Source organism: Argentina anserina, chromosome 6 (assembly GCF_933775445.1).
Source record: "Argentina anserina chromosome 6, drPotAnse1.1, whole genome shotgun sequence".
Lineage (NCBI taxonomy): Eukaryota > Viridiplantae > Streptophyta > Magnoliopsida > Rosales > Rosaceae > Argentina > Argentina anserina.
The window spans coordinates 24,438,944-24,453,257 of NC_065877.1; the positions used below are offsets into that span (position 1 = coordinate 24,438,944).

The 14,314-nt window shown below is 37.5% G+C and overlaps 2 protein-coding genes across 3 annotated transcripts; one reads left to right on the forward strand and one right to left on the reverse strand.

Moving 5' to 3' along the window:
- The first annotated feature begins 3,769 nt into the window (after positions 1-3,769).
- Positions 3,770-4,694, forward strand: LOC126801114 (60S ribosomal protein L37-3). The gene is made up of 4 exons (XM_050528576.1): positions 3,770-3,869; positions 3,952-4,087; positions 4,266-4,367; positions 4,461-4,694. Exons 1-4 carry the CDS (start codon positions 3,867-3,869, stop codon positions 4,505-4,507), a joined length of 288 nt encoding a protein of 95 aa, XP_050384533.1. The 5' UTR covers positions 3,770-3,866; the 3' UTR covers positions 4,508-4,694.
- A 2,888-nt stretch (positions 4,695-7,582) lies between these two features.
- Positions 7,583-13,983, reverse strand: LOC126801087 (uncharacterized). 2 transcript variants are annotated; one of them, XM_050528543.1, is made up of 15 exons: positions 13,536-13,983; positions 12,659-13,052; positions 12,397-12,574; positions 12,144-12,283; positions 10,886-12,065; positions 10,679-10,779; positions 10,435-10,579; positions 10,185-10,253; positions 10,016-10,061; positions 9,575-9,918; positions 9,402-9,481; positions 9,170-9,305; positions 8,267-8,450; positions 8,055-8,137; positions 7,583-7,973 (listed from the first exon to the last, which is right to left on the reverse strand). In XM_050528543.1, exons 1-15 carry the CDS (start codon positions 13,642-13,644, stop codon positions 7,836-7,838), a joined length of 3,327 nt encoding a protein of 1,108 aa, XP_050384500.1. In that variant the 5' UTR covers positions 13,645-13,983; the 3' UTR covers positions 7,583-7,835. The 2 variants fall into 2 exon arrangements, with proteins under 2 accessions (XP_050384500.1, XP_050384499.1); XM_050528542.1 differs by having other exon boundaries at positions 9,575-9,927.
- Between the last annotated feature and the right edge of the window lie 331 nt (positions 13,984-14,314).

Genomic DNA, 14,314 nt, shown 5'->3' on the forward strand with positions numbered 1-14,314 from the left:
AAAATTCCTTAATAGTTAGGGGTTAATCAAAGCTCTAGATATGTCTTCGATTTCAAACTCCAATTGATTTATATAATTTTATATGAGAATTTCTTCACTGATTGTTCATTGATAATTATATTGCATGTCTCATTGGGTCGATACTTTGATGCATGTTTTAGGGTTTTATTATCTTGAATGTGTATATGACTGACACATCATTGCATATTCTGTGAGAGATAACAAGTTCTTTGCAAGTATTTGTGTGAAGTGATTCCTTAGTAATCTAAGGCTACCGACATTAACCTTAGATTCTTTGTTGTTACTTAAACGTTCTTAGAACTTCATGATTTTAATTATTTTAGTCTAGATACTGACATTTCATATATCAATTAATTGAGAATATAGTTACGTCGATTCGACATTTCGCTTAATATGACAAGTAAGAGAATGTAATACGGTTAATGACCTAACGACATTGGTTAAACTGTGAGTGCATTCGTCTATAATTATTGACATTGTTTTGGGGTGATTGAAGCATATCTAGTGGTGGAGAGAAATTCCTAGCTATTGTTTTGTCATATCTACATCCATATTTACTTTTTAATATTATGTTTTTAGCAATACTTCTGTTTTATTTATTTTTGTTCACCAATCAAACTAATTTCGATTTCCGAATACCTTCAAACTTTGTATGATAGTCCACCACTGTGTCTAAGTAGTATTTATTTAATTTCGTAATTTTTGGTTGAGTCTAGATTAGCTAATTAATTAGGTTTCCGCTCATAGGTCGAGTCTGTCAGATTTCTGATTTATGCGTATGTTTGTGTTTTTAAGTCTTAAGTTTCATCAATCCTCTGCAGGTAATGACCCATATTTGCCATTTACTACATTGATATAATTGATTCGATAATAGGGTATTTTTGTAGGTGTTTTTGCGCATATCAAACGTATCAATAAGTTAATAATAATTACTATGTCAGGTTAGGGACTCCAGTTACTATGAATGGAAGGTTCGTCACCTTCGGAACGCATGAGGAATTTATTCGGGCACCATTAGCCTTATGCCTTAAACTGTGAGTGGACATTTATTTTTAAATATATGCATGCATGATTATTGACTTATTATTCTCTTGGAATTATATTTTGTTTTACGAATATTTATTTGGAAATGAGATTTCCAAGAAATTGTGAATTTATTTTGGTAGTTCTTTCATAAATGAGATTTTTGGGAATTTACAATTTATTGAGAAATTACTCAAAATGAGATTTTCAGAAAATATATAATTCTAATTATTTTGTTTATTTTATTATTCTTATTCCTTTATTTTGTGACTTGTGGAAATGTTGAGATATATCTCCTTTATTTATTTTATACGGTTGGGAACCATACTTGCTTTGTCTATTCTTATTCTGGTATCATCTTCTTTAACTATATAAAAGAGGCACAATCAACGGGTAAGAATGATAAACTATTTTTATTTTGGTATCCTCTCCTTTAATCATATAAAAGGGGCACAATCAATGAAATTATATCTCATTATTGCTGGTATCCTCTCCATTAGTTATATATAAAAGAGGTATGATCAACATATAAGAATATTGTCCATTTTCTACGATTATTCTCATTTATCTTATTGTGACTAGCAGAGTTAGTTCACTCATTATCTTTCGAGGCCATACACTTTGAGATGATTATGCTAGTATACTATATAGTCTATATCACCTTATGGTGACCTTTATTTTCCGCTTGTGAGGTGATAAGATATTTATGGGACCCTTTTTCCGCCTGTGAGCCGATGAGAAATAGTCGCCAATGTCGTATATATTTTGCCCGGGGGGCATACTGTATGATTTATTTATATTTTTTTGACTAGTGGGGCTAGTATACTGTTTTTTGTTAATCTTAATTATCCTCTTTTCACTAGCAGGGCTAGTCCACTTAATATTATTTGATATTTCATTTTAACTAGCGGGGCTAGTCCATTTTCTATTGTTTGATATTATTTGACTAGCGGGACTAGTCGGTCTTCCTTGATTATTCTTTTTATTTTACTTTGACTAGTGAGGCTAGTCAACTTTTATAATTAAATTGATTATCTTATTTGACTAGCAGGGCTAGCCGGTTTTCTATAATTATCTTTTTTGTTATTATTTTGACTAGCAGGGACTAGTCTGCTTTTGTTAGAATATTTATGGTTATAAATTTTTTCAGTAACACTTGCGTGTATTGGTTTATATATTAAAGAAAAATGGGAAAATATAATATAAATCGTTTATTTTATTTAATATTCGATTTTTATCCACTCACTCTAACATATTTATTTTAAATATTTTCTTCCGAGGCCTTTGGTTTCAATTGCCCAGTTTGCAGGAAAAGCCATAGGAGAATATTAGGGTATCTGAAGTTAGGACTGGGAGTTGGTACCGAAAAAATGGTACCGAAACCGTTCATTCCGTACCGAATCCCAATGGGACGAGATGAATCGGTACAAATTTTCAATACCGAACCGATACCTGAACTCCACCGTGTTGTAAATCATGTGTTAACAAAAACACAATTTTGAAACTCCTGTATAAGCCCCATGTTGGTGAAAAAAGGAAACTGCAAAAGGAAAGGATCGGAGAAGATGAGAATACTCTTCAGTCCTATACAAAACTACAGAAGTTTGATGAGCTCAACAGCAGGGGAGGCGCTGCGGTTAAGCAGAGAATTAGCTGACGACCTAGCAGTACCAGGCGGGTATCTCCATCACCACAAGACATTCAACGACCATATCTTATATCTCACCAACATGTTCAGCATCTGTTTGCAGCTCAATAACGGAGGAGGATCATTATTTCGTCACAGACTTCCTAACCATGCGTGCCCTTCCTCTCGCTTTCTGCCTCTACACCGCCTCACTGGCCACTGCTGATGCCCAAACTCTCTCCAATATCGAGTCTGATCCGGCCGAAGCTGAATTTACGAGTAACATTACGGTAATCTGTGGAACTCTAGTCTTGACTATACAACTGTATATTCTCGTTCCAGCTTTTCGGTGGCTAGCCCTGGTCATTTGGGCCATTAACTTGGCGAGGGTTTTCAAAACATCGCAGCAGCAATTCCACTAGTAGTTGACGAGTTCGAGACTTTGAAGGAGCTCATCGTGAGGTGTCTCGACAAATTGAAGACTTGGAGGAATGGCGACAATATGGACGTCCCTGAACATCTGTGGACGTAAAATGCACAAGAGGCCACTGCATGTATGTGATTACAACTGGTTTGCGTATTAGTTATTTGAATTCTCATCTTGTAAATATTGAACAAAATATATATACGTCAATAAGATTAAACCACATCTAGTAGAGGCCAATGGCTTAAGTAGTGGTATGTACATGTTTTACTGTTGTAATTTTGTAACTTTTGAGAGCTCATCAGTAATAAGAGTGAAAGTTTAATGGCTGCTCTGAGCGACTGTGTGCATTTTCTGTTCAGTAAACTGTAGGTATTTAGCCTAAGCTTGCTACAATTCTTACTTCGATCAGTAGTTGCATGTGTATGATATTCATCATACACCCTCATCCACCCAATCAGTTCGTTTACAAATCAATAATATATTTACTGATATCAATCATACCACCATAGGTAAACCCAAACTAAATTACTGATTTATTAACTACGGGTGTAGAGATCAATTTTCCGGCAATTGGGTTGTAGATCGGAGAAGAAGGCCCATAACCAAATGTAGAACCGAAATTGGTCCGACCCGGAAATCCGCTTTTAACCTAGCACCCCTTAATCTTCTTCATATAAATCCCATCCTCCCCGCCGCTGAGCTTCTTTAGTCTAAACAACTCCGTCTCAGTAGCAGCACCAGCTAGGGTTTGTCTTCTCTGCAGCATCCATGGTAACACCTCTCTCTCTCTCTCTCTCTCTTCTCCGATTTCATTAGATCGTAATTTACTGACTCGTGTTCTGAAATCGAACAGGGTAAGGGAACTGGAAGTTTCGGTAAGAGGAGGAACAAGACCCACACTCTCTGTGTGAGGTGTGGCCGCCGCAGCTTCCATCTCCAGAAGAGTCGCTGCTCTGCTTGTGCCTACCCAGCTGCCCGCACCAGGAAATGTACGATACCCTCTTCCCCTCTCCGATCAAATGTGCCTATTTGATTTTGAAGTTTTGGTTAGGATTTATGAGCACCCAGAAGGGAATTTATGATTTTGATGAGGATTTTGTGGTAAAGTTGCTGCCTTTGAAACTGTTTTGAGTTTTGATTGGTGCTTGGTTTTTGTTGGGGGAATAGTTAACTGGAGTGAGAAGGCCATCAGGAGGAAGACTACCGGGACTGGAAGGATGAGGTATCTGAGGAATGTGCCTCGCAGGTTCAAGAGCGGTTTCAGAGAAGGTAATTGTTGTTTTAGCCTAGGATTTTTTCTGGCTTGGCTAGTTGTTAGTTGATTGTTGTTTGTGCTGGTTTTGTGTCATTGTTTTTGAACAGGGTGCGAAGCGGCACCAAGGAAGAAGGGAGCTGCAGCTTCTACCTAAGTGAGAGTGTCATTTTCGGTACTGGTTATAGCTTTACTAGGTCACTTTATGTTTCTGGGACAAGTTCTTTAAGAACATTGTTATTGTTATTGTCGATGGTGAAACTTCTATTATGTCTTTTGCGTTCTGGACATGAAATTTATCAGAGTAGTGTTACTTTCTAAATTACATGATGGTTTGATATATGTGAAGTTCTGTGTACTTATTGTTTGTCCATGAATGATTCTTAGCTCATGTGTAGTTAATATTCACTTTGGAGGAACTGACTATGATATTGTTTGAATCATCTTTGGCTTGAGCTTATGTTTCATCTTTTACTGCAGCGTAAATACATTATGTAATCTGTTGGCCAAGTGTTGGTCAGTCTACATCCTTACCAGTTGCTGTTTACTAAAACTAAAATTGAGGGACAGTGATGACAGTTTTCAGTTGTAGACACCATTTGTAGAAATATTCCTAGTTGACATTGTCTTTAGCCAATGCTGGTCATAAACCTGATTGTTGCCGCCTTGTTTCAGTTACCCTTGTTGAAGGCATTGCATGAAATTCTTAGGAGGCGTATATATAGGTTTTTTGTTGCATTACCTTCACTCTGGAAGTGTCGCACAGCTGCACCACCAATGAACTGCATGTACTATGATTAGCACTAGTTCGAAATATGTAGATCACCTAGCATTGATTATGATGTTGATTTGTTTTAAAGACCCAAGAATGATCGCACAAGGTCTCTGTATATTCTAGTAGAGGAGTGCTCAACAGTTCAAGTATTTATTTTATTCATAAGCTATGTGGCAAACTGCGAATTAAGAGGTCCAAGTGGGTCTAAATCATATTTTCTAGCACCCCCACTTAACTGGAAAACTCCTCCGACTATCTCAAAATTCCAACCCATAGCGGGGAGAGATGAAATCACCAATGATGCGAATCCTTGATTACTAGATTGACCTGTTTGATGATTTGTGCATGATGCAGTTCCTTTGATTATCAGATTGGTCTTTTGACGCCCGCAAATTATCTTACATCTAGTGAGAACTATGTAGGAATCTAAGGTGAGGGTGACCCCCCAGTAAGCTATTCTCTGCAATTTGTCTTCTAATATTTTAATCGACATGTCTCTTGAATCTTTGCCTCTGATCTTTTATATCCAAATGACTAAAGAGTGAAGAGGAAAACACTCAATGTCTGATCAAATATTTGTCTCCATGGATCTCACAAGCTACAGATGTTTTCCAAGCTAGAAAAAAAATTGCGTACAACCTAGTATGTACGTGTGCTTTTGAATTCTATCTCGTTTCCGTATTTGAATAATACAAGTATATAATTTAAACCGTTCAAAAATTTATTTTATCAATAAAGATCATTCATGTAAAAAATCAATGCAAACAAAAATAATTTGTTTGCTTGATTGTATCAAACAAATGAACAGTCATAGTAAAAGTTAGTATTCTCATGATTAATCATTAATTTATTTGATGCAATCGACCGAGAAAAAAAAATTTGTTTGCATCGATTGTTTACAAGATTGATCTTTATTGATAAAATAAACTTTTGAACGGTTTAAATTATGTATTTGTATTCTTCAAATACGTAAACAAGAGAGTTCGGACGCACACCTACATATTAGGTTACCACGCAAGTTTTTTCCTTTCAAGCTCCAAAGTCCGAACCTTTCATTTGATATTACAACAAGAAGATTACAACAGAAAGCCCCGAAGGGCAGTGATACTTTTTCTCATCTTTTAGCGCAGGAATTGAACTGCATGCTTCCAAGCTCCAAACTTCAAACGATTTGGATCCATCACCTAGCATGTGTTAAGACTTAGATTTGTTAACTGAGTAGTCTGACAATGAATCATAGTGTCTTTTGTTCAATATTGTCTGATATTCAGTCTGTTGCTTACTTGCCTTGCCTTTGGGTTGATCAGTGTTTAAAACTGAGATTAAGAATGAAGTATATTATTTGCTGCTTGCCACCACCTTTGAAGTGCCAGTTACTTGGTCATAAACAGGAAAATCACGATCAAGGTTCAAGATAGTTCTTGTCTCAGACGGAATAACCCTAAGACTAAGGAGAGGTGACTTTCAGTGACAACTTATGTCATTGGCAAAGGTGTTCCTCACATATAGATTAAACATCCCGATTGTTTTGAATAACTTGGTTGAAACTTTGCTAAATCAAGATCTTTTTAGTCAGTATGCGAGTGACCAAAGAGGAGAGTAGCTAGGGACTCTTCACTGAATCCACGCCTGGAATGTCCCTATCAATGAGATAGTTCAGCAAAAATAGGGGTTTCAGCGTCGAAGTCCGGCTATTGGGTTGCAAGAGAGATCCAGGTGAGGTGAGTAAAACAGACGGCTGGTGCTAGTACTAATAGATGGAAGGTGATATGGGATATAGTCGGCTATTGTAAATTTACAATTTGTACAAGAGGAAAATTCTGAAGCATGATTGTTGCTGGCTGTGTGGTGATCCATTGGGATCTGTAGAACATGTTTCTCTGAAATTGCAGGTATATGCAATTAGCATGGACGAAGACGTGCTTTAAAGCTGCATGCAAGGACTGTTACTCTTTCCTTGTGCATCAAGAACTTCCGTCTGCAAATCAGGTGGACTTTGAATTATCGTGGTGTTAATCCAAAGCCCGGATGGGTCTCTAATAGCAGTAAGAGATTGGCAAACTATTCGTCAAACACAAATGGGGAGACTAAGGATCTTGTTCCCTACATGGTTTGATGGGGTTTGTGATGGTTAATGTTTGCGGTTAGAAGTGGTTTTCCAGGATCAAGTGCTACGGCTGTTCCACAATTGGGCAAAATTTGATTTTGGAGTTTCCTGGCCATCGATTTGCATCTCAGTTATGAACTTGTGATTATGGTTGATTAATTGTCACTTTGCTTTGGTGATCAATTACTGATTTATAATACATAAACCATTGCAACTTATTCAGTTGATGAAGCTCCTTTTGATAAAAAAAAAAGGTAAAGAAAGAGATAAATCGATCTAAAATTTATGCAAAAGTTGATGACTGGATGAGTATGTTCCATTATAAGGAAAAGATGAGCAATGTATTACCGGGCAAAAAGAGAAGATTTGTATTAAAATTACCAATCTGAAGATTTACATTGAATTTCCTCAAGATGCTAACTAAAGTGCACTTACAAAATTCAAATGAAAGAAAAAAAAAAAAGAGGATAGATTCTTTAGTGGCCATTACAGATGTAACGTATGAAACCATTTCAAAATGAACTATGCAGACAACAGAATCATGTTGTCATACAAAGCAGATTCAGACTTGTATTTTGTCTCAAAAACTGAACTAAACCCCAATCAGTATTGTGCTTTGAACTCACCAAATTTGTGTTTTTCTTCATGCACCTCCTTAAATACATATTCCAGCTCTGGAAATGCAGATGAAAGCAGTAGCTCAATGAGGTCATAAGCTAGCTGCTTTAAGCAAGCAGATGACTGCCCAAGCAAAGAAAATAAGTTGTTAAATGAGATAGGCAGAAATAACAGGCATTTTAACCTTCTAATGAGTATAACTACCTGAAGAAAGTAATAGAGATCCTTGGCACATTTGTCATACTCCTTGGTACCAACAAGACTGACAATAGCAGACGGTGCATTATCTGTATTCAAAGTAGAAAGTATGAGTATGCAGAGTATGCCACAATCACATCAGTAGACAAAGTAACATGGATTTGAATAAATATACTGGACATAGGTGCAGATAATAATATGCTGAGTAATATGTATACCAATCATTAATTCATAAACAAACTGTGCACGTCGATCAGCGTCCTGTTGCTGCTGCTCATTAAGTCTAGGTGATGAAATTTCTGAAGGTCTCTGGCCCTGAGGTGAATTTTGTGGTAAATTTGTAGATGGCTGTGGTCTTCGCTTTGGATGCTTGCTTATAAATATTCCATCAGGCCAGAGTATCTGTTTAGATTAAATGGCAATCCAATTAGCACCAACATAAATTTCCAGTTCAAAATTCTGTTCAAACGAATAACTAATAGAAGCTTTGGACTGAAAATGATATGAAGAAAGGGGAGAGAAATGCACTAACTGATAGTTCATACGGAAAGGCTAACCATAACACAGTAGATTTAAACAAAAGGTCATAATTTATCATGTGGTATAAGTGCATAAAACTCATAGTACTCAACAAGATGAGAGGACGGGAAAGTGAAATGATCATACTGTGGTTAGACAAAATCCACACCAAAATACAGTTCAATTTTTTTTTTGTTATAGGTTTAGATTTATGTATTCTCCTCCCGCCTTTTCATTTTATCTCTTTTTTTTGGGGGGGGGGGGGGGGGGATTTCCTCAAACAAGCCTTAAAGACAACAAAGAACATCACCTAACATTCTAAATTCAAGCCCATATACCCCTTCTAGAAATAGCTGAACTTCTGTTGCCCTGGCTACAGAAGAAACGCTAGAACCTACTTTTTCATATTAAACTACATCTAATGAATCATCAACCATCATCAGCATAAGTAACTGATATCAGAATATAATTGAACTTGCACCGAAGGAAGTAATTTTCTGAATTTAAGTATCTACTTATCTATCTATCTATAAACACACACTTTATTACACTAACGTCCAAATTTATTGAAGCACTTAGAAACAATCAATTTCAGAAAATACCTGCTCAACCCGCCTAATCCCAGAAGCAACAACAGATCCCTTACGCAAAAGCTGGATTTTCTCAATTAACCAATCATCAAAAGCGTCACCCATCCCTAGTTGTAGTATTTGTTTGGCCACCCAAAAAGCCTGACGCCTGTTGTTTCAGACGATAAAAATGGCAATACCATGTGAATTTGTTGAAGTGAATATCAGGTTGCAAGTTTATTCTAAAAGGATGTATAAAAAGTACCTGATCCATCCACCATCTTGGAGTTGGAAAAGAACATCTACCAAATCTAATATTGGAACACTTAAATTCGGAGGCACCCACTGTATCAATAAGAGTATTTTAGAGGAGTGATACCACAACAGATACTGATCAAACTAAGAATTCAGATGGAAACATAGAGCTCTGAACTTTACCTCGGTAGGAAGTGTAGGGTCTGTAGCAGCATCAAGGACCAATTCAGATTCTTGTTCCTCTCTTCCTTCTGAAGTCTTTCCTGAGTTCGTGAGAGAAGATGCCTGCTTTTGTCCTCCAGTGATAGAACATGTGGTAGGAGTATTGACTGGCTTTCCAAAATCTTTACCAGGATTTTTGACTGGAGAAGAACCTTTTGCATTTAATCTTAGCCCATCTCCAACAGCATTATTCTTCACTTGTAAAGTAGAATCCTTCATTCCAATGCCAATTTGTTCACTCTTAAAGGAAGATGGATCAGTCCCGAAATTCAAAACCCTTTTACTCTTTTCAGATGGCTTAGCATCTAGGCCAACAAGAAATAGCATATAAGATAAACTGGAATTAGTAGCAAATAGGAAAGAGACAGATGAATCTCAAATTGTGCTGTTATCTGATTTTACCTGACAGTGTTTCGATTATAGAAAATGAATTTGTAAACAAATAAGTCTGCATCAAAAGATATGACTTGATAAGCATATTTTCCATTAATGGAATAGTTATAAATTCTCTCCGAGAATAATCAATACAGCTTAACAAACAGCTGAAAAGAAGAAAAAATATATATTGAACCTGGGAGTCGACACTTAAGAAGTCCCAAACTTCAATGGACCCTGAGATTGATGGAAGCTGCATAAGCTCCTGAGGACAATGAGAAATGCAATTTCGAATCATTAAGGCATGGTCAAGAAGGAACATTAACAAATTGGAGATAAACGAGGTTGCTATGTAAACACTGGGAGCTTTTCATATAATAAGCTGACCGTCATGAGTGTGAAAAAAACACAATATAAGACCATAGAGGTGGGATTGCAGTGTTAACCTTTATGTATTTGTCAAGTAATTTACATCTTTCTTGAACTACAAGTAAATCCAAACCACTTGACAAAAAAGGCTTTGGTGGCAAATGGAGGTTATACTGAGGAAATTCTTTTAAACGCCGATGCAGCTCCTCAAAATGGCGAAATCTTTAGATAACAACCAATAATTTTGAGTTAGATAAAATTTGAATATTATCGTTACCAAATATGTTACATATTATATATGAATATTAATTAATCCAGCACCTTCTTTTGATTGACCAACTATTATTATTTGCATCTGTCACAGATATGGAATATACAGCAAATGTTTTTGAGCCACTCTTTACAATATTTGCTCCCAATACCTGTAACAGAATATTCACAATCCATAATTATTGTTCATCATTATAGCAGAAAGGAAAAAAATAAGTTTACAGAATCAAGACAAGTTATTGAGTTTTAAGGTAGTACCTCACATTTCAACTTGAAAAAAGTATCCACTGCCAACGAAGTTTTCAGGGAATTTAAAGATATAGATGGTGCAGATGAAGAAGTGGCTGATCCACTGTTAATTCTACCAACATCTTCATTTTCAGAATCATAACTGGAGTCCTCAATATGGGTATGCCCTTTAGGAGCTTTGAGTATGTCCTGCCCATCTCCAGACAAGAAGCTTGTTCTCTCAACCTCTTGCCAAAGATGCATATTCTTATTGCTTGGTGCAGATCTTTTCTGCCTAGACCTTTGAAACTTCAGATTCCCTTTACCAGACTTTTTTGCACTACGCCGTCCAGAATTCTCAAGTGGGTGATGGAAGTGAGGTACAGTCATGCCTCTATTGCTTCGACCATCCCAAACTTTAGTTCCAGGAGAATCAAGACCAGTTGCACCGTCACTTTCTTCATCCTCATAAGTATAAGAAGTACTGCTTCCTGAGTCAGTCTCCACCGACCGTGTAGGACTATGTTGATCATCTTCCTGATACGAAGCAACTGGAGGGTGATTCGATCTGTTTTGACCATCTGGGCGGAGAGAGTTGTTAACCTTAACCTCATTGGTAGATCCTGACTGAGAGGTAAGATTGAGCTTGGATACAATTTCCTTATGGGTAGAATTAGATTTTTCGTTAGTATGGTCCCCTGCAGAAGACTTCCCTCCAGAAGAACTATTTGGGACTTCCTCGGTTATCGCCTTTTCACCTTCCTTCTTTTTGTAATTTCTCCCTTTTTCCCACATATTTTCAAAATTTTCAGGAGCAAGAGCTTGAGTTTTTCTGCGGGATATCAGATCTAACATATCTCCCCATTCTCCTCCTGAGTTATGCCGTTCTATATCTTTTTCATCGATGCTTTGGGTATTCATACGCAATGAATTCCATGGACGAGAAGATGTAGTATCAATCGAAAGCAATGGGTCTTTTGATCCATTCACCTTTTCTGCTACAGGTCTATCTGCAGAAGTTCTGGACTGTCCATTTTTCAATTGCACAAGTTCAATACCCGTAACAGAAGGGTCTAAGTACCTAGACAAGTGATCAGGTGAAATCCTCGATGACTCCTCCTGTTTGGATTGAGACTCCTCCTGTACCATGGTAACACCTCTAGATTCGTTCATCTTTATGACCAACTGTTCAATTCTTTCATTGATAAACCTGTCACCAAAACATAAAAGAGACATTCAACAGCATTGAAAAATAAGAAACTTGAATCAAAGTAGAATGAATGACTACCTTGGACTAGCCAAGTTGATGACAGGCCGCATTACTGCACAAGCAAGAAGCTCTCTAACAATATAACGGAACAAAGTGCACTGCAAATCTTCACGCTTGAATGTGAAAGAAATAAGGCCATCCATCAGATGCTGCAAAACCTGCAGATACACGATAAAAGATGCAGCAAATATGGTTATCAAAACTTAGAAACTGGATTACATGAGGAAGGTTACAGATAAGGTTACAAATTCACTAAGTGAAAACGAATTACCTTGTGCTCAGCTTCAGCAGAAAATAAAGCAGGGTGCAATTTATTTTCAGCATCAAGGACAAGTCTTAATTCCATATCTCGTTCCTCAATAGTCAGCAATTCTAATTTTTGCTTGGGAATCTTTGCTTGTGTAATGCGAAAAAGCTCCAAGTGAGAGCATATGAGATGGATAAGATCCCTGCACCATCGCAATATAAGATCTTCAGAAATCTTTCTGTTATATAATTATAACACCATGTTAAGCTATGTTAGTGACAAAAACCTTGTGAGAAGATCAATTAGATTTATATTCCTCACGCGTGCTGAAAGCTCCCCAAGAACACTGTTAACAATGCACACAAGTTCCTCTGGACCTTGTTTATCTGGTGTTAGACGAGAATACCAAAGATCTGTCACAAATTCAGAAACTAGATGCCTGGTAAAGGTTTCTATAGCGTCCTCAACAACAGGAGAATTAACTTTTCTTCTCCACTCAGACCTTCCAACGGTGTTGGGCATTGGAACTGGTTTGCTTTGGAGAGCATTATTTGCAGGGGGTGATCTATTATTGTACGGTGCAGTTTTTCTTCGCATGTCATAATCCAGAGATAAGTAACGAAGGATTATTATCAAGGAAGCAGCAGCAGGCAAGTTGACCAAAACATTGGAGCTCGTCACTGAAAAAAAAAACAAGAACACTTAGCTCCATAAGGAAAGAAAAACAGTACGGCCACCACATACAGCAAGCAAGTCAATCACCCTAGCTTCAAACCCAAGCAGTCAAAATACAAAATCACACCCTTATATGCTGGGGCACGTAACAGCTTAAGCAAGCCACTTAGAACAATACTGAACTAGACTCAAATATGCAACAGCTGATAACGAGAGATATTGATGAGTAACACATTGGCTCTAGAAACAGCACTACAACGAAAAAAATTAATCATTTGCTTGTCTACATTACTTGAAGCCATTGCTGGTGCTTAGCACAAACTCGAGCATTTGCTACTTTCCGTTCAAAACAGTTACCTCAAATCGAACAATCTTATAACCACCAGCTCTACAATGCACACCAATCTTATAACCTCTTCATCCCAATATCCGATTTTCGATTCAAAACTGAACAGCAACATGTAGAGAACAAGAAAGTGGAGACTTACAAGACATGAGATACGACAAGCCAACAACGCAAACAGCGAGGAAGACAATTCGCCTCTTGGCTTCCTCAACAAGGTCCCGGACATTCACCAGCTGCCTCTGCGCACTCATCTCTAATCGAGCAACAACCCAAAACAAATCAATCAAGCAATTCTGTGTCTCCGGTCACGCCTCCGATCGGGTCGGATGCCCAGAACGAATCGGACCCGGGGCATTACGAGGATCGAGGAGGTTGGGGATTGGGAATGAGAGAGAGAGAGAGAGAGAGAGAGCTGGGGGTTTGGGTTGAAAGGGGAGGAGGACCGTTAGGTATTGGGGTTGTGAAATTGGGTTTGGCTTTGCGTTGGTGTTGGTATGTGAGTGTGGGTGTCAGTTTGGGGTGTATGAATATGGTGATTTAATCTGGTTGCGTCTGTCAATGTGTGTTTTGGATTTCTGGGTTTTGGAAATTTCAACTCTGCCAACGCGCTACTGATTCAGGAGAGAAATAATAAAAGGGACCCCCTCTATATTCTACGTTTTTGCATTTTCCCAGCTACGTACATTACGTATTTTGGTATTCTATGCAAAGAAAATACAATTCTTGTGTTGGATCCAAGACTATGTTAGCTAGGCATACATTCCTTGATTCCTATACAAATGTTAGTCTTATACAACTTCAGTTTCCATGCGAGCGACATACATTCCTGTATATTTCCGTACAACAAGTTTAATCATTTGATATTTTTTATTTCAGATCTAAAACAGACATAATAAAAAAAGACATGGCTTGAAGCGCAAT